General features: G+C 41.8%; 1 protein-coding gene across 1 annotated transcript; it reads left to right on the forward strand.

The window, feature by feature from the left end:
• Positions 1-2546: 2546 nt before the first annotated feature.
• Positions 2547-14829, forward strand: LOC103175846. Its single transcript, XM_042341315.1, has 3 exons — positions 2547-2563; positions 12789-12855; positions 13180-14829. Exons 2-3 carry the CDS (start codon positions 12824-12826, stop codon positions 14141-14143), a joined length of 996 nt encoding a protein of 331 aa, XP_042197249.1. The 5' UTR covers positions 2547-2563; positions 12789-12823; the 3' UTR covers positions 14144-14829.
• The last annotated feature ends 6445 nt before the right edge of the window (positions 14830-21274 follow it).

The following is a 21274-nucleotide window of genomic DNA, read 5'->3' on the forward strand; positions in this document are numbered from 1 at the left end:
AAGAAAGATATTTCTGAAAGTGACTCAGTACAATAAAAATCATAATAATAATATTCCTTGCATTTGATACAGCACCTGATCATGTTTTTGAGATGTCTCAAAACGTTTCATAGAATTTTAATGTAAAATGTGGTGACTGTGTATTTGTAGGCAAACTTGGCAGCCAATTTGGGCACAACAATGTCTCACAATACGGTATTTGTAGAACTGTACAAATATTATTTTACAAAAATCATTGCCTAAGTATGTTTCCTCTGGTAAGCAACTAACTCTGAGTTAGCAAAACTGGCATTTTTTTTATCTTGCAGGAAAATGTCCCCAGAGGGTAAAGAAAAAACCAGTGAGGGGTTAAAAGACGTGTTCAGTGGTGAGTGTACAAATTCAGGCACATATTTTGGTTTCCAGTCACATGGCGCTTTAATAACCAATGACTTTAGTCAAATTCTAACACCAAGAGGTCGTGCGAATCCAGAGCTAAACAGTCTGAAAGATATTTTTCATTCAAATGCAGATGTTTGCAGGAAATTGAGCCATGGGAGATTATGATCAGAACAGAGCTTCCCTGACTCAACAGCACTGAGTCTCAGGTGAGAAAACTTTTTTCTCTCTCTCTCGCTTCCTGTAACTTGGCTCAGCAAGTCTCCAGCCAGAGATTTCAGGCGGTTTAATGATTAATTCGTGATACAGCGCGTTTTCTGCTGGTGAAATGTCCCTTTGTTTGACTGGAATTACACAGAGCGTTGGAGCAAGGTAGAACTCCTCACTGCTCAGCACTACCTGCTCAACAGTCTGGCTGATCGTCCTCTGATAGCACTGAGCAAATCATCAGCTCTGTTGTTGTGCTTCTTTTGAAAGATTCTTCCCTTGTAATGGATCCACTTGACTGACCTGTTCTTCACGAGTGTGGAACACACCTTAATCTACCAGTACCTGTGAGCAGCACCTCAGGCAGCTCAGGGTAAGGATTCTGACTCAGGATATCCATTAACTCCTCTCTCTCTGCTGTATATATCTGTCATGTTTTGGATCTAAGGCAAATGTACTTTTATCTTTTAAAGACGGGCAATGGATCAACATCTGTGAAACATGATTTGAGTGGAAATTGAGGTTGTTGTGTAACTACTTTCTGGCTTGCTCGGAGTCTGTCCCAGTATTGTATCTACAAGAGTAGCATTGTGCTTTGCTTCAGAAGGGGAAGGCATGGAAGGAGTTTAGGAGGTCATGAACTGGACATTGATGGCATTGTAGGATTCAATGTGTTTGGTTTTTATAACTGTGGGGTTTGTAATTGCATATCCTGGTTCGTGCCATTAACAGAGTTTATCCCAAACAAACATAAATTGAGTTGGTGCCACACCTTAATGTGAACCAAAGTAGAAGAATTGCTTCATAAGTTCATTGTAATAAACCTGAAGGATTAGACCGGCTGGTTATCGCTCGGACTCTGGTCAGCACTGTTAACATATACCCAACATTCACCTTCAGAGGTTATAGTCTGCTTTTACATAGGTATCAAGCTTGGGGCAAATTTTGGTGAGATGAAATCATTAGGCAAAGGAACGATGGAAACTATGGGAGTTACCTGGATACAAAGTTAGATGGAAGCATTACACATGAGAGTTTAGCTTCAGTGATTTTTTAATACCATTTCCCGGACCCTGAGTTGAGATTTTAGGGTTAAAATCATTCCGTCTTGTTACTTTTTTAACAGGGTGGTTTTATTTTGTTTGTTCCTAATAGAGTATTATTGTGTGGAATCTGCTCCTCTCTTTGACCATTCCCCACCCTCCTGTCATTTGCATGTGACGACATCAGCTCTACAGGATTAGCAACCAAGACCCAATTGTCTCGAGTTACCAAGCAATAGCTTGTAGTTTATTACCAGGAAATAACATACTGTAGTTGGTATATGTCAGAACAATTTTCTGACTGTTATTGGAGACGGTACTTTCTAGGGCACTGAAGAAACTCATCCCATGCAGAAAATTGTAATCCAATATTTATCATTTTACATTGCATAATTGCTTAAGTTTCATTTAAAATTGACATATTTCGCCTCAAAATATTCTAAACTGCCTATAAATAGCACTGATTGTCAGTGTTTGCTCTGAGGCATATCACAGAATCAAAGTGCCTTAAATCATAGGTTTGCTGGCCTATTTTAGACAAAAAAATTTGTCACAAGAATGTTGACATGAAACAGGGCAGGAGTTTAAAGTCAACAGGTGTTTGCAGGATGTGAGCTGTTAAATACTAATAATATAAGGCAAGTCTTTGGATGATTATTTGGTTTCTCACTGGATTTGACTTGGATATGGTACAGAGGGAGGCAGAACCAGTTGAATTGAGGCGAGGTAACCTGTTTGCCTTTTCGATGAGATTGGTGCTAGATCAATTACAAGGACTATTAGTCTCATTGTGTTGACCAACTAATGACTATCCTCCTTGGAGGAATGTGGGCAGGGGTAGCTGAACTGGCTCCAAGGATACTCAACTTGGCAACAAAATGTTGGAATCAAGTCAACCCTCCATGGCAATCTCGGTGGCCCGGTTCCTGAGCCAGGTGGATACTTGAGTATTCTGATAACAACCCAGCCAGCCTGGTTCATCGGGAGGACTTGGAAGAGCAGACCAATTACTCGGCTGGGATTCTTCCTAATTAGCTCCCGGTAACCTCAGAAGCCAAAGCCCTAAGGAGTAGAGTGGTCCTAGCTGGAGAAGCATCAGGAAAGCTCACCAGATAGTGCTTTCAATGGCAAGCTATGTGTTTTTAGCTGGTTAGACTCCAGTAGTACCCCATTGCAAACTCTAGGGTCCCCAAGCCTTGGTTCTTGCCAAACCGTGCCTAATGCTTCATCCAAAACTCTGCCGCACTAAACTCCATATCCCCATCACACCAGTACTTGCCAGGCTCTACTGGCTCCCTATCACCAGACGGATCGATTTCAATATCCTCGCAATCGTCTCCAAATCCCTTCATGCCGGAACCTCCCTATCTTTCCTACTTCTGCATACTCCCCAATCTTCTACCCGCTGCCTCCACTCGACTGGCTCCGGCCTTCTGCATGTCCCTCGTGCCCTCCATGCTATCATCATTGGCTGCGCTTTCAATCAGTACTCCCCAAAGCTCTGGAACAGTCTTCCTCTATCCCTTTGCCTTGCCACTTCCTTCCCCATCTTCAGGTCGCATCTGAAGACCTTCCTATTTGACCGCGCCTACGGTCAACTCCCCCTCTCCCCAGCTCTGTGTCGCTCCACCACTGTCAAGTTCTCTGGGACACTACCCTATGAGATGGGTGCTATATAAATGCAAGTTTATTGTTGTTGTTATTGTAATATACTATCCAGAATTAGGTAAGCAGGAAGTATCCCTCCAGGATACTGGAATTTCCATGTATAGGTGGGAACTCAGTTTGGTTTGCAAACTTTTAAGCATGTTTCTGCATGTGTCAGACACCCGGCTGATCAAAAAAAAATTCTAAATCATTTCAGGGAACACAGCAACACAACTTTTCAAATGAAATTCAATAGAAATGTACAGGATCAGAAAAGATGATTTTAAACAGTGCTGTTGAATGTTTTCAATTGAATTCTTTGTCAGATTCCAGTCAATTGTATGATTTTAAAATGATTTTGTTCCTTTAAGTCAGGGTGATTCAACTGGCAGCCCACGATTTCATCTGGCCCGCAAACCATTTCCCACTTCATTGTTTTACCTCTCCCCTCTCCGGTTGCACCTCTCGTCCAGACCAGTCTCCCTTCTGCCTCATGTCTGGTACAACCTTGTGAGAGGCAGCGCTGGGAACAACTGGAAGAGAGGTGCAGCAGCAGAATTTTGCGTATTTTGCAATTCTAAAACTATGAGCCTCAGTCAGAAACACAAGGTAGATTTGGAAAATAGAGGGCTTTGAAGCTCTGGTTCAAGAGAATCATTTTCCAGTGTTATTATTTTGTTCTTTGTTAGGACTATTAAATTATGTGCATTTTAATTCACTTGGTTATTTGTTTCACTTTCTTTACTCAGGATTTAATGATGATTGTTGCATATATGTACTTTATTGATAGTGTATTGTTTTAAAATTAGCATAAATTTTTATGTTGCCTATTTAAAGTTTGCATTGTAACTAAAATAGTGAAATTAAGCAAATGCCGTTACGCAATTTAAAACATAGGATTTCTATATGATTATTACAGGCTATGTTTCTGGAAGGGAAACACAAAAATAATGCTTATGCGGCCCACAGACATTTCTCGAATCCGGCATCCGGCCCTCAGCAGCCAATCTATTATTCCTTTGATTTAGCTTTAGGTTTTTAATGCAGTTACTTTATTTAGTATTCTTAAATGTTGCTGTTTATGTGCAGGCTGATCCCTGCTGCAGCATGATCCCCATTCTAGTGTGATTGCCCTGTGAACCCACAGTATGGCTTATTGCAATGGAGCAAAATGGTGACTCTTCCATTTCTGAAAGCACTTGTGAAAATAGTCACTGACTTTGTGCGTATGGTGCAACAAGAAATATATCATTGGCGAGTGACGACCTGTAAGTGCTGACTAGTGGCTATTTTTTATAGCACCCTCAAGCCACTAGATGGTGTGAGTTTGTGGAGTCCCATAGCTCAGTGGTTAGAGCACCCGCTTTGCAAGTGAGAGACCTGAGTTCAATTCCAGGCAGGGCGAACCCTTGGGCAGGTTTTCTTACTCCACACGCCTAATAATAATCCCTCCAAAACCAAAAACAATAATAAATTGGTCATTTTCAATCTACGACTATTTGTGGGACATTGCTGTGCGCAATTGGCTGCCGCGTTCGCCCACAAATATATACAGTCAGTTCACTTTACAGTGTGTTCTGTGAAGCGCTTTGGGACGTCCTCCTGACATGAAAAGCGCTATATCAAATGCAAGGATTATTATTATTATTATGGACCCAAACAGTCATGTGGTGTAGGGGTCTGCCTGTAGAAAACAGCTTCTTCTCACTTATCAACAGTTAGTACCAATTTTGAACCAGTAGTGAGATATATAAACACTTCATGTACAGTCTGGTTTATGTGCACTATCTGATAGACCCACTGAGGTAAGGGCGCAACTGTGTGGAGATTCACGGGGAGACAATCTAAACCCTGTTACTTTTTGTGCTAAGTATGGTTGCAACCAGACCCACCCTCTACCCACTTTACACACATAAACAACCACCAGGAATAATTATTTCAAAAGGAAATAATACTGAAAAAGTAAATGGAACTCATAAGTGGAATAGTCACCAGACCTAGAATATCAACTGAGGTCAGAGAGAAGTTGGAGGTAGAGTTTCTGATAATAATTTTCCAAATATCTTTTGGAACAAATATAGTATTGAACAACTGACTCAGTGGATAAAATGTATGTACATGGATCTCCTTATCCACATCATCCTTAACAACCGCCGGCTCCTGCCGCGGCAGATAGTGAACCATGCGGCTGATTGGGAGAGAAAGGGATTGAGAAGGAAGGAGGAGGGAGGAGAGAGGAGGGAGGGAAGGGGGAAGAGAGAGATAATGATGGGGGCTGGGGAGTGTGAGAGGCAAGAGTGAGAGGGAGAGAGAGAAAGCATGTGTGAGAGAAGAAGAGTGTGTGTGAGAGAGAGGAGGTAGAGAGAGTGTGATTGAGGGAGCGAGAGCATGAGGGAGAAGGGGGAGAGAGAAACACAAAGAGTAAGAGAGCAGAGAGAGAAAAGAGACTTGAGGTTCACTGTCAGGACAGACCCTCAGAGCTTCCCAGGGCCATCGCTCGCTCTTTCTCCAGTGAAAAACTTCTCTACGTCTTTCATTCCACCTCCCTCCCCACCCTACCTCTGCAACCTCACAACCTGGCCATTTTGCAGAGCAAGAGAAAGCTTACTTCATGTCCCCCAACCCGATCTGCCCCCCCATCACCATTTTGCCCCCGCTCTCTGCGGTTCTGTTCCTGGATTCCCACCAACTCACTCCCTCCCTCCCCTCTTTCAAGGCACGTCAAAACCTACTGTTTGACCACGCTTTTGCTCATCTTTTCCCCTACCCATCCCACCTGAGTGAAGCAGCGGAGGGAGCAGGCAGGTTGGTAGGGGGTTAGCAGGTCACAGAGGTAGGGAGGAGTAAGGCCGTGAAAGCTTTGAAGGTGAGGACCAGGATCTTGAACTGTATCCTCTGTGTGATGGGAAGCCAGTGGAGTCGGGCAAGGATGGGGGTGATAGGGCCGTGGAACCTGATGCAGGAGAGGACATGGCCTGCAGAGTTCTGGATGATCTGCAGCCTATAAAAACATTTGAATTTAGGCTTGGGGAAAGATGTCAATTTGTTGATGTAAGAAATTAGGGGACATGCAAAAGTGAGGAAGAATGCAGAAATCTACAAGTGACATAGGGATGTTTAGCTGAGTGGGTAGATAGGCGGCAAATGGAGTTTATTGTAGAAATGTGCAGGAGAAAGAACCAACAACAACAACAACAACAAGATTACATTTCTATAGCGCCTTTCACGTCGGGAGGACGTCCCAAGGCGCTGGACAGAGTACAGCATTTCAAACAAATGCCCCCTAAATGTTGTCTTAATGGAGTTGAGGAGTAGATGACCTAGAAATACCAATACAGAGGTCTTCAAAGGTGTAAGTAGACGTGACTATAAAAAATGAAAACAGAATTCTAGATTTTATTTAGAAGTGTAAACATGGCTTTGTTGGTAGCACTCTCGCCTCTGAGTCAGAAGGTTGTGGGTTCAAGCCTCACATGTCAGGACTTTGAACTCAAAAGTCTAGGCTGACACTCCAATGTAGTACTGTGCTGCATTTTTAAAGGTGTCATCCTTCAGATGAGATGTCAGACTGAGGTCCCATCTGTCTGTGGAGGTGGTTGTTAAAGATACCCTAACACCATTGGAAAAGAGAGGAAGTTCCTCTGAAGAAGGAGGTGTCCTGGCCACCTATATCCCAAATAAAATTGGTCAATCACTTCATGGCTGTTTGTGGGACATTGGTGTGTTCAAATTGGTTGCTATGTTTACCCACAAAACACACAGTCACTAAACTTTATAATATATCCTGCTCTACCAAATGCAAGGATCATTATTAAAACGAAAGGGGAGGTTCGAATAATTTATTTCATGCAGGATTGTTAAAATATCAAATTGGAGTCCATAACATCAGTCGAAAAGGAATTAGGTACTTGAGAAAAATATTAAAGCTGAAGGCCTGGCCACCGATGGTAGGGCGGTTGGGGCGGGGGATGTGGAGCAAACCGGAGCCAGAGGAACGGAGGGTACGGGCAGGTAAGTAGGGGGATAGTAGATCAGAGAGGTAGGAGGGAGCGAGGCCGTGAATGGCCTTGTAGGTGAGGATGAGGATCTTGAATTTGATCCTCTGGGGGATGGGGAGCCAGTGGAGGCGAGCGAGGGTGGGAGTGATGTGGTCCCGAAGCCTGGTGCGGGACAGTACACGAGCTGCAGAGTTCTGAATGACCTGCAGCTTGTGGAGGGAGGTGGCGGGAAGGCCGGCGAGGAGAGAGTTCCCATAGTCCAGCCTTGAGGTGATAAAGGCGTGGACCAGAGTTTCAGCCGCGTGAGGGGTGAGGTAGTGCCGTAGTCTGGCGACGTTCCGGAGGTGATGGAAGGCGGTGCCAGTTGTGGCGCAGATATGAGGAAGAAAGGACAACTCAGGGTCGAACAGAACCCCGAGGTTCCTGACGGCTTTGAGAGGTGGAGAGTGCAGCCTTGGATGCTGATGCTGTCAGCGCCTGAGGTGCGGAGGCGCTGACGTGAGCCAATCAGGAGGGCCTCAGTTTTGCGCACGTTGAGCTGAAGAAAGTTGTCTCTCGTTCAGGACTCGATGTCAGACAGGCAGCTGTCAGGACATCGGTGGTCGGTATCAGCAGCTAACTTGAGTAATTTGAGTAATTGGCTGCCGCGTTTTGCCCACAAAATATACAGTCAATTCACTTTTTTAAGACATTTCAAGACACAATATCAAATGATAATAATATTAAAATATTAAATATTAAAAATATTATTAGCGTTGAAATGTCTCAAATGTTTCACAGTATTTTACTATAAAATAGAGGGCTGTGTATTTGTAGGCAAATGTGGCACCAAGTTTACATACAGTAACCTCCTATAAAGTGGAGAATCATTTTCTCTGGGGTTTTTACATCCAACTGATCAGTCAGACGGGAATTTAGTAAAGATGGTCAACATCTGGCCTTCAATGCTAATCTTCTCCCCTTCATTATAAAAGGCACTGAATTATATTTGTTGTACAGTGCAGTGGATTCTGGATTCTGTACCTTGCCCATGTTTGTTTGAGACAGAGTGAGTGTTAGCAAGCAGTTTTAACCTGACCTCAACTCATGCACATAGTGGTCAGCAGCAGGATCTCTCGCTATTTGTTTTCCTCCCTCTTCCCTAACCCAGGGATACTGAAGCCAATTATAACACCCCATATATCACCCTAGCCTACTCTCAAATTACTTGACAACTTGCCTTACCTTGTCTCCCAGTTGGTTCTATAAAATGCTTTGAGACGTCCTGCTGAAACGAAAGGTGACGTATGTATTTACTGTGTGTTTATCTAAATGTCACAACTGTGTTTAAAACTGCCTGTACTGCCAGCTATGATGTCAGCATATTTACAGTAATGGAGTTGTTTAGTGTATATCAAACTAAGAAGCGAGCCTGTTGATATTATAGATAAAAGTCAAAGAAAGAACATTCAAGGTCATCAAGTATTGAATGCTTGCCAGTGCAATCTGTTCTTTCCTTCCTTTTTGATAACAAAAGGATGATTGTTTTTGCATCCAAGAGAAAACAAAGTGAACCTTTTCTGCTAGACTGGGGGAGGTGGGGGGCATGGTTAAACCCCCATATTTTAAGGACAGATCTTTCAATTTTACTAAGTTTCGATTGTAGTCCCAAACAGCATCTACAAGAATGAAAAAAATTGAGGGTAATATTATTAACTAACATTAGAAATGAAAAATATTCACATCAGTTTTAAATTTTTTAAGTTTGCATAATTCAAATAGGTTTGCAATCTGCGTCACTTCTGGTAAATGTGAGTCTAAATGAGTATTAATAATAATAATCCTTGTCATTGTTCTTATTTGATATAGAACCTCATCACATCATCATGACTTTTCAGATCACTTCACAGAATATACTATAAATGGCTTTGACTGTGTGTTTTGTAGGTGAAGCGGCAACCAATTTGCAAACAGCAATGTCCCAAAAACAGCCACAAAGTGAAGGACCATCTTTTTATTTGGGGTATTTGTTAGCCAGGACACCGGGAGAAACTCCCTTCTCCTTTCAAATAGAGCCTTGGGATCTTTAACATCCACCTGAACAGGTAGAGAGGACCTCGGAGATGTCATCCTTCGGATGAGATATTAAACCAGTAATGCAGCACACTCCCAGCACTGCATTGGAGTGTCATCCTAGACAGTGTGATGTCCTGATGTGGGGCCACAACCCACAATCTTGTGACTCAGAGGTGAGTCACTGTGCCAGGCTGACACACAAGGATGAGGAATAACAATCATTATTCTTCGCTATTAAATCACTTTTCCACAATTCCAGATATTACTACAATTTTTTTGTTTAATAAATCAAATTCTTGTCTTGTATATTTAAGGGAAATATGATTTATTTGGATTGACTGTTTTTGGAATTCCGAACTTCCGTCATTTAATTCTTTTTTTCCTCATGACAAAAGTAAATTTCCACCTTCAGTATGTGCCGCAAATTCTTATTCAGATCCACTTCAATGTGCTGGTAAAGCACCTGTTCCACAGGTTCCATTAAAACGAAGCACTTCATCTCAGAGTTTCTGCTGCCTAATGTGGCTTTACTTAGGCAGAATCTGTTCCCTTGGGNTTTTTTTACACAGTAAATCTCACATATGTTGGTATCAGTTGGGACCATGTATTTAATATGATTTCTGCAAAGTATGAGTTATGTCAAACTTCAAACTTAGAATATCCAGTCTTGAACAGGACTTGGACAGATGTATGACTTAGGCAATTATACAATTTATACACATCAGATGTACATGAGTTTTACAGTCATAGGAGCCCAAATAATGACTATACATGATTTATCAGATCTATCAACTAATATTAGAAATTAAAAATAGTCACATCAGTTTTAATTTTTTAAGTTTGCATAATTCAAATAGGTTTGCAATCTGTGTTACTTCTGATAAATATAAATGTGAGTAAATGTGAGTAAATGAGTATCCAGGTTTCACATCTCTGGTTTCATATAGGTGTCTCAGAATTGACTGATCCTCTGGTTTGGTCTTCGCAAAACATATTTCCTGAATAATCTGAATAAATTTATATTTTGTTATATTATAAATTAATAATATTTTAAGTGGAGTCCTGTAGCTCAGTGGTTAGAGAACTCGCCTCGCAAGCAACAGACCTGGGTTCGATTCCCGACAGGGGGAAATGTTGAGCAAGTTTCCTTACTCCACAAACCTCTGTTTATCTAGCAGTGAGTAAGAACCCAGTTGTTAGTCAATTGATGGATCACTTTTCCAGGGGCATTAATTCCTTCAAAAGAATAATAATAATAAATTGGTCATTTGAATCCATGACTGTTTGTAGGACACTGCTGTGTGCAATTCGTTGCCGCATTTCGCCCACAAAACATAGTCAATTCACTTTACAGTACATCCTGTGAGGCGCTTTGAGACGTCTCGAAGACGTGTTAAGGCACTATATTAAATGCAAGGATTATTATTATTTATCTTTTAAACCCATTGTGTCAAATCTAAGATAAACTAATAAGCACATGAGTTGACAAAGAATTGCATCAGTGTCTTTTAATTGAATCGAAAATCCAATTTATTAATGAATCACACTGAATAATTTGATTTTGTTTTATCAAATGCTTATGACACCAATTTATTGCTCTAGTAATTCTGCTAACATTATTCTTCAGTATGATAAGCACCAAGGTGAAGAATTGAAGGTAATCCTGAAATTCTCTCAGAGCTCAATGAGTAAACCTCTTGCATGGTACACAATCATTGTAACAGTTCAAACCCTGTGTTGAATTAGCTCATCTCAGATAGGGCAAACACGCCTATGATCACTTTACCCTCCCCCTCCGCACTGTGCAGCACTCGGAGATGCTGTCCTGCCCGAAGCTGTATAAAAGAAAGTTATGGTGGTACACCATAACTCAGTTTAGTGGCTTTGTCAAGGGAGGAATGAAAGAAGTCAGGATTCCCATTCCTGATCATTATTTAGTCTGCGCCGCAGAAAAGTGAACTTTCCATAAAATTCCACCTGAGTCTAGATTGACTATTAATGTAGATGGTTTTCCTTAGTTCTTAAAAAAACTTAAAAGAAAACAGGTTTCAAAATCCTTTAATCCACTTTACAATATATCCTGTGAAGCTCTTCAAGCTGTCTCAACAATGTGATAAGGTGCTATATCACATGCAAGGATTATTATTATTACTATACTAAAATGCTACATTAATAATTTAAATCTAAACTAGAATGGAATTTTTACTACTACGTGGGAGCAGGATTGAGCCATTCCTTAGCCTGACAACAATGCTATTTTAGGCCACTTGGGTGTGTTGGGCTGTTTAATCCCTGTAGAACTGCACCCCAACATGTCAGCACTTTCCAAAGAGAGAGAAATTGAGGGGATAGAAATTGAGAAAAGAAACATGTTTGCCATTAAACTTATTCAAAAAAGATTGCCTCTTGGTTTAGTCTGACCTGCCATTATGAGCTGTCATGTGTGTGGNAAAAAACCTCTCTATTGCAATTGGTGTCATAATTGTTCCGAACCATCCCAGTTTTACTTCTGCCAGTAATCTCTACTAGTAAAATGTAACTTTTGGCCCTCCAGCAGTTGTTCTGGATAATCGCTTGTCAAAGCCATCTGTAAAATGTCTCTGAGATGGTTTAAACATGCGTCTTTTTCTGTAGAATCCGTGGCCCAACATATAGTGGTTCTGAAATATAAAAGCATCAATAATAAATGTTTCTTTATACCCAAGCTTGTCAGTTTCTGATAATATATATTTTTAATCGGTAATTCCGATTTTCACCAAATCGTCTAATTGATTCCCATTGGTAAACAACCATTTTTTTTAGTTAAGAGGAAGACTTTTTTTAAAGAAATTATAGAATATTTGTAAAATAGTGCTGGAGACTTAGACCGTGTGTAGTTGGGTTAAAGGTGAGCAGCAGAGGGAACGGTACAGATTTGCTGCAAACAATCCCCTTTAGTGAGTATACCGTAAAGTGCAGTGACTGTGTGATTTATGTGCGAACATGACAGCCAAGTTGTGATTAACAATGTCGCACAAACAGCCATGGAATGAATGACCAATTTTATTTGGGAGATTGTTGGCCAGGACACTGGAAGAAACTTCCTTCTCTTTTCGAAACGTGCCCTAGGATCTTCAACACCCACCTAAACAGGCCGAGAACAACAACTTGCATTTATATAGCATCCTTCACGCAGGATAGCGGGCCCTCAGTTTATTATCTCTTCCAAAAGCCGGTACCTCCAACAATCCAGCACACCCTCAGCATAGTTTACAACATAGAGGAGGTTATTTGTTACTGTGTTAGTGCTAACAACCCCACCCTTGCTAGAACAAACCATTCTTCTGCCCTTTCCTAAACCTATTTTGATATTTTTCTTCCAGGATAATTTGTGGTGTATGTCTGGTCACATATAAAAGCATAACATGGACATAAACGTGTATGTGTTTAACTGTTCTAATTCTGTGATTTTTTTTAACAGTTTCTGTCTTCCAAAATCTGAATAAAACTGCTCAGATGGGGTGCAGATGCTGTAGAATGATAAAAAGGTAAGAACATTTAGCTTTTTGTAGCAGAGTGTATTTAGGATGCTGCTGAACCTATTCTTTAAAGACAACATAATCAAAACTAACAACATCAGCATTTTGAAGGATTACTTATGCAGTTTTTGTTTCCTCGTCCAGTCTTCTTCCTTCTCCTCTGAAGATATTTGACTCTTTTTTCCTCTCTATTCTATTAGTTGTGCGGATGACTTGACTGAGAGTCTTGGGCCAGTGATCAAATATACACACAGGCTTGAACCAGGATTTGAGCAGAGAATTGTGACTTTTAAATATGTACGCACTGTGCTTATTTATTTCTCTTTGTTTCAGCTACATTTTTGGACCAGCTATTATAAGAGAAGTGCCTCCCAGCAGTATAAGAAATGAGAAAAAACAGAATGAAATTAAACGGGAGATCTCAACTCACAATAGCTGTCTCAACTCCAACAACTCTGTTATTTCAACTTTAGACAAAATAAAAAACTTGGCAGAAGAAACCAGTCAACAAAATGTGGGAATAATTGAAAAGGAAAGTAAGTTACCACAAGAGAAAAGCACAACACGTGTACAAGAAGCAGTGAGAAAAGCTAATGATGAAACTGAAAGTGAAGGTAAATTTCCTCATCATAACGTATTAAAACGTCTGGATTCCCATGAAGTTTTACTTGAGGATAATAAAGGTAGAGCAACCAGTAGAGGTGATTTCTCCTCCACCAATAAAACGGATACAGCTAAAGATGACGTGGGAGCAGAGACCAGTGATTGTACACTTAATGGTCTATCCATTGTACATTCTGCTAAAGTGGAAGATTTCCATGAATTTCATACAACCAACCAAGCAGATAAAGAAATGCCAGATAATGAAGTTGACATTGTAAATGTCAGAAATGTATCACATATGAAAAACGAATGTATGTTGGATACAATGGAAAAAGAGTTGAAAATAACCCGTTTATCCAAAACTTTTAATGAAGACATAAATACCTTAAATGGATACAAAAAACTAGAAATTACTGAAACAGACAGTGGCAAAGATTATATGAAGCGGTACTTTGAAAGTAATGGTGAAATTATGCTACAAGTCTCAAGCCTAACAAACTCTGAGTCCAGTAATGCAATCTGTTCTCCAGGTAGTGACAGAATAAGAAACGTTAACACAGAATTCATCAAAGACCTGGTGGAAGAAAGGAAACAAACTACAGAGGAGGAGGAGGAGGATCCAGAGGTGGCAGCTGCTCTTGCAGCATTAGAGGCAGCAACGGCAGGAGAGGATTTTCTAGATGATTGGAGCTAAATACATAGATGTTTATCATCAGCAGCTTAAAATAAGTCACATGGTTGCAACAATCTTGGTGTACAGATGACAAAATCACAAGCATCGTCTGAAACATAATTATGTTGTGTATCGGTGATTTATTCCAAGCTCCTTTATTTATAACATATACAGTCTTTTCAGATTAGTTCCTTTGCCTACATTTGCAGGTTCTGCTGTCGGGATAGGGCATCATGTGCACATCCCACATTTCAGCATTCAAATGTATTTTATCTGCAAACATATCTTTTGCAAAATAACAAAACAAAGTTGTCATCATGTGACAATTGAGCTAATACGTTTTGAGAATGTGCCCAAGAATAATGTGTTAAATGCTTTTGCCTATATGTGAAGAAAATGAGTGATTGCTTTAACTCGTCAAATGTTGGCACTAGTTCTTTGGTGAGAAGTGTCAGTACAGTTTTGAATTCAACAGTTCTCAATTCCAAAACAACATGCAATTTCTTTTAAGGTAAACTGGAGTTGGCATCTTACAATGTCCTAGCTTAAGATAATTCATGGGGAATTATTATATATTTTTCACAGACCTCAGTCCTGCGTGGAAAAATATTATTAGAATGATGTATTCTAATAATAACGATGGACAGAAGCATAGACATTTGCATTTAATAACAAGTTGCATTTATATAGCATCCTTCACACTCCATAGTTTCAAGCATAATGGCTGAAAGCAAGGACACCGATGATGGAGCGGAGAGAACGAAGGACGTGCAGGAAGCCGGAGCCAACTGCGTGAAGGCAGTAGGTAGTGGAGTGGGGTATAGGAGGAGGGCATTAGAATAATCAAGGCAGGAGGTGACAAATGGGTGGATAAGGGTTTTGGCTTCATCGAGGGTGAAGGAAGGGTGGAAATGGAAGAAGCAGTTTTGATCAGGGACTAGATCAGGGATAGGAAGCACAGGTGGAGATCAAACCTGCCCTTAGGTTGCTCCCAGGATCAGTAAGTCTGAGGGATAAAATGGGGAGATTAAGGAGGTCGAACCCACAGATGAGAAGACATTGACGGGAGCCAGGGAGTATGTCTTCAGTCTGGTCAACATTCAGTTGCACAAAGTTGGATGCCAGTGAGAGAAAGATGATTTTAAAGATATTACTCCTGTAAAGAAGAAAGCACACATTGGCATACATATTGACTGTGAATGAAGCACTACCATATTATTCTGTTCCCAGAAAATGTGGCAGGTTCAGCACTCTGTTAACAAGTCCAATGGCTCTGAAGGGCTTGGAAAATTTATGTACATAATGTATTATACTCAACATTGTATATAATGACATGTATAAAATGTATATCTGCAATTGATAAATGTAAAGCTTTTAAGATGAGATTCATGTAGGTCAGCTAATAAATGAGATGAAAAAGAGAAAACACACTACTTTCTATTTATAATTCTGTGCTAATGTCATTTAATAATGAAAACATGAGATGACAATTTATTTCTGTGCTTTTTGTCTGTAATGAAATATTTTAACCAAAAATGTAACTGCTGTATTGTACNAAAAAATCTTCCAGTATAAAAAGTAATGTTTTTAAACACTGAAACTTGAACAATTGTTTACTGGATACCACTTGTTTCCATTATTTAAACACCTTGATTCGTAACTATATTCTTGAACTCTGAGCCATTACTAGCTAGATTAAATCTGGTATAACAACAACAACTTGCACTTATATAGCTCCCTCCACACAGAGTGGTGTCTCAGAGTGTTTAATAGTGGCGGAGCCCGTCTCTGAGCCGGGGGGGGGTGGGGGGGTGGCTGTAAGCACGATTGAAGAGCAAAGTTTTCAGGCGGGACCTGAAAGAGGGGAGAGAGGGGGCAAGGCAGAGGGATTGAGGGAGAGTGTTCCAGAGTTTGGGGGTATAGTGGCTGAAAGCAGATCCTACAATGGTAGGGCTGAGGGTGTGAGGGACGAGCAGGAGGCTGGTGCCAGTTGAGCGGAGGCGCCAGGTGGTGGATTGGGGAGCGAGGAGGTCAGAGAGGTAGGAAGATGCCAGGGAGTGAATGGATTTGAGCCTGGCCAGTGGAGCCTGGCCAGAACTGGTAAGATGTGGACACGGAGTTTGGTTCGGGTCAGTATGGAGGCGGCAGAGTTTTGAATGAAATGGATCTTGTGAATGGTGGAGCTGGGGAGACCGGCGAGAAGTGCGTTGGAGTAATCCAAGCGATCACTCCAACGCAGTATAAGCTTGCTTTTACTGATGTTTGTGTTTATTTTACACACAGGCAGTTCTAATTTTCAGAAAATTTGTTAACCGGGGGCAGGGAAAGGTGCTGTAGATTAGAATGGTTATCAATCACCAAAATATAAGATTCTCACTCCCTAGATTTGAGCTCAACTATTTGAGAATTGGACACTTTTTTAAAAAAAACACAATTTAAAAACTCTTTTACTATCTTTTTCTGACATTGCCCAGCTACAAATTGCAGTTTTGCTTTCATGTCAATTTATACCTGGTTAATCACAAGATGTTGGGATGGGCATGCCCCTTTGAACTCGTCCTTCCACAATATCTCCGCATCCTCCCATTAAAGCATCAGTTTCTCAAATGTGCCCTCAGTCACCCACCTGGCAACCCGTTTGTTAATTACTTTGTGTAAAGAACTACTTCCTGTTACTTGTCCTTTGTAATTGTGCCCTCTTGTTCCACTGTTTTAGCACATCTTATTGCTCTGGGTTATCATCCTTGATGTGAGGGCTTTGAACTGCATTGTTTTATCCTCCTGGGGGGGGTGGGGGGAAAGCATGGTCGCTTTGGAGCTGAACTAGCTCCAAGATGACATGTTTGGCAATGGAATATTGAAATCGAGCCCTCTGTGGCGGTTTCAGTAGTTCCTAAGCCAGCCTTGTCCATCGGCAGGATTTGGCAGGGCAAACCAGTCACTGAGGGCAGAGAATCCTGCCACTCTGCTCCTGTTAACACTGCAAGCAACCAGGTAGGGTGGTCAACATCTACATGCTCCTCCTTGGACATTCGTAGACATGGAGCCTACTTCCACATGTATGCCGATGACACCCAACTCTACCTCTTCACCTCCACTCGCGACTCTAGGACCACTGCTGTCCTCATAGACTACCTGTCGGACATCAAGTCCTGGATGAGAGCTAACTTTCTTCAGTTGAATGTCAACAAGACCGAGACCCTCCTGCTTAGCTCCCGTCAGCATCTCCATACCTCGGGCGCTGACAGCATCATCCTTCATGGATGCACTCTACATCTCATGGAGCCATTACCGAACCTCAGCAGATTGTTCGACCCTCAACTGTCTTTCATACCTCACATTCATGCTATGACCCACTCCACTTTTCCCCACCTCTGCAATTTTGCTCGCCTCAGCCACTGTCTCTCACCACAGGGCATCAAGACCCTCATCCACATGTTCCTCACATCCAGGCTCGACTATGCAAATTCCCTGCTTGTCACCCCCCCAACTCATCCCTCCACAAGTTGCAGATCATCCAGAAGTCTGCAGCCCATGTCCTCTCCCACACTGGGCTCCGCAACCCTATCACCCCCATCCTTGCCCGACTCCACTGGCTTCCCATCACACAGAGGATACAGTTCAAGATCCTGATCCTCACACTCAAAGCCCTCCACGACCTTTCTCCCCTCTACCTCTGTGATCTCCTAACCCCCTATCAACCTTCAGCCTCTCTGCCCCACCCCCTGCAACTCCATCCCACAGTCCCTCCATCTCATCCCCTCCCTTGCATCCTTCAAGACCCATCTCGAGACCTTCCTCTTCAACTGTGCCTTTGGTTACCCTCTGACCACTACCCTCCCTGCCCTCCATCCCTGCAGATCCCAACCACCAGCTCTGGTGCAAATCCCTAACTTTTGCACATTGGGATGTCCTCCTGATATGAAAGGCACTATACAAATGTGATTTGTTGTTATTGTTACTATTGTTGGTTAGTGTTGGTCAGAACTTTGCAGTTCGTATACTGTCCCGCACCAGGCTTCGCAACTACATCACTCCCACCCTCGCTCACCTCCACTGCCTCCCCATCCCCCAGAGGATCGAATTCAAGATCCTCATCCTCACCTACAAGGCCATTCACGGCCTTGCACCCTCCTACCTCTCCGACCTACTATCCCCCTACCTACCTGCTCGTTCCTCTGGCTCCGGTCTGCTCCACATCCCCTGCCCTAACTGCCCTACCATCGGCGGCCGGGCTTTCAGCCTCTCAGCCCCTAGGCTCTGGAACTCCATCCCCCAGTGCCTTCACCTTGCCTCCTCTCTTTCCTCCTTCAAGTCCGGTCTCAAGACCTTTCTCTTCAACCATGCCTTCAGCTCCCTTCTTGACTCTCTACCCCCTCCTCGCTCCCTCCACTCACCCTGACTATTTGCCCCCTGCTCGGGTCCCGACCCAACTGTCCATCGCCTTGGGACGTCGTCCCGACATGAAAGGCGCTCTATAAATGCAATCTTCTTGTTGTTGTTGTAGCTGGACAAGCAGCGGGAAAGCTTGCCAGACAGTGCTATCAATGGCAAGCTACTCAGTTTTAGCTGATTACACTCCAGCAGTGCCCCAGGACATATTCTGGGGACCCCAGGCCTTGGCTCTTGCCAACCTGTGCCTAATGCTTTCCAGAATTAGGTGAGCAGTATGTGTCTCTCCAGGGAGAGAATGCATATTCCATTCCAACAATCTATCTCTGGGATTTCCATGTGTAGGTGGGATGCATGGAAATCTCAGCTTGGTTTGGACAATCTTAAGCATGGTGATGGGTTTACCCATGTGTCAGACACCTGGCTGACCCCCCAAAAAATATTGTTCTGGGTAACTATCAATCTCATTTAAAATCTAATACACCAGTAGGTCTGCTCTGAGACATCTCTCTTCAAGATTGAAGAGCCTTATCTCATCAATGCTCATAGGTCATTCCTTGAACACTGATGATCAGCCTCACTGTTATCTACATTGCCTCTGGGGACAGAACTATGCATTACTTTAAGGTGTGGCCTGTTCAGAGCACTCTATATCTCAAGTATAAAATCTAGTGATCTAAACTCAAGTTTATTTGACAATATATTTGGCAGCATCTAGTTTTCATTGTTTCTTGTTGCCTTATACTGTTTAGATATGATTCAACTGATATCCCTTGGTCTCTTTCAGCATCTCCATTAGCAATTTGATACGGTTCTGACACCCCTATATGAACACCCATGATATGGCTCCCTCTCTCTCGCAGAGGGTACTGGGTGGCCTTTGTGTTCAATCCTCACAAATGAATGCAAGTCCCTATAAGTAGGTGTAAATTGAATAATGAGTTTTTCCACATCAATCAATCAGAGGTTTATTTTACACCTCTGTGACCGAGGCTGAACTGGTTTGTGTATTCCCTCCTTCTTCGATTTATACAGAAAGCTTGAGAAAATGCAGTTAAGTAAACTCAATGGAATTTTATTCTAGCTTTGATGAAATCCACAACCCTCTGCATTAAATCTTAAATGACACGATAAATATCCACAAACAACTATGAGGCAACACATTTAACCACACTATACATGCTAGCAACCACTTGTAATGAATTTAATGTGAAGTGTGTGAAGAACCAACTTCTGGTGACTCTTCATCAAGTCAGAGCAAGTACCTTTGTCTCCATCAAATAGAAAAATAGCGACCCTGAGGACATGGCGCTCGTTCTTCTATGGGCATTGAGCCCCTCCTCAACTTAAGGTATCCAATGGTAATTGTATTGCACCAATTACTTGAAGTAATTTGTGCCTTTGTTATGGTCCAATAGGGGTCAAGTACACTTCCAAACATATATTTGCCTATTAGAATGCTAAGTTACCCCGACAAATTGTTGCAACCGATGCCTTTGGAGACCTGATCAACATAAGTATAAAAACGTTAAATATATAAAAAAGTATTTAAAAGTCTACTCAATATATTTATAAAGCACATGCACCAGCTCTACCGAACTTTGGCACTTTCCAAGTTTCCCCAAGCACAATCGGTAATTACACTGGCTAATGCTTTTAGCAAACACAAACTTTACAGAACATATTTTAAACAGACAGGCATAGAAAACAAAGGGGTAACCGTGACAAACTGATCCATAGAGTATCTACATTTCTTATTCTTCTTCTAATACCATTTATCAGTATCGGACTTCATTTGTCGGTCATCATCACGTGAAATTCCCATCAAGCTCTGTGTAATACCATTGCCGCCGCCTCCGTTTCTAGTTTCCCCCAATTTGATGTCATCTTCAAATTAGCTACCTCACACAGGGTTTGCAGATCCGATGTAATCAGATTTGATAAACCTGTCTGCCTGTTCAGGTGGATGTTAAAGATCCCATGGCACTATTCAAACATCCAGGTGTCCTGGCTAATAATCCCCCAAATAAAATCATTGATTCATTTCATAACTGTTTGTTAGGACACTGTTGCGTTCAAATTGGCTGCGCATTCACCCAGAAAATACATGCTTCACTTTTCAGTATATACTTTGAAACGTTTGGACATCCGCCTGATATGAAGTGTTACACCAAATCCAAGGATGATTATTATTTATTATATTGCTGTATGGCTAGAAACAGCAATTGAACATGGTCACCTTTATGAAAAGCAAAACACTAGCATCTTCCCATTAGTGACACCCCTTTTAATGCTATGTGGATTGCACGGTTTTCTCCTCTAGTCTGTGAACTTTATTTCCACAGCACAAGCTACCTCAAGAACCTCACCTTATTCGACCATGCCCATTTTCCCCCCAAAATATCTTCATGGCCTAATTATCAACATTAAAACAATGAAGCTAGTCAGTCAAAATAGCTAAAATACTTAAAAAAATAGTTATTGTACATTTTTCATTAGAGCTTTTAAAGGGTAGGTTGTTGATTGATCAGTAGCTAGAGACCAAGGAAGGGTTAAGTAAGGGCTTGTTAAGGGGATGATGACAATAGTTTTGAAAGAGGGAATCAGACCCAGATGGAAAGAGATAAGCAGATGCATTTGGATCACCCTAATGCATGCGCCAAATGGTCCCTTCTGTGCTGAAAATTTCTGTTTCTATATATAAGATGGCATTAGTGACGAAGCATAACATCTGGTAAAGAAGCAGAGGATTGGGGCATT

Source organism: Callorhinchus milii, unplaced genomic scaffold, assembly GCF_018977255.1.
Source record: "Callorhinchus milii isolate IMCB2004 unplaced genomic scaffold, IMCB_Cmil_1.0 Scaffold1, whole genome shotgun sequence".
In the NCBI taxonomy this organism is placed as follows: domain Eukaryota; kingdom Metazoa; phylum Chordata; class Chondrichthyes; order Chimaeriformes; family Callorhinchidae; genus Callorhinchus; species Callorhinchus milii.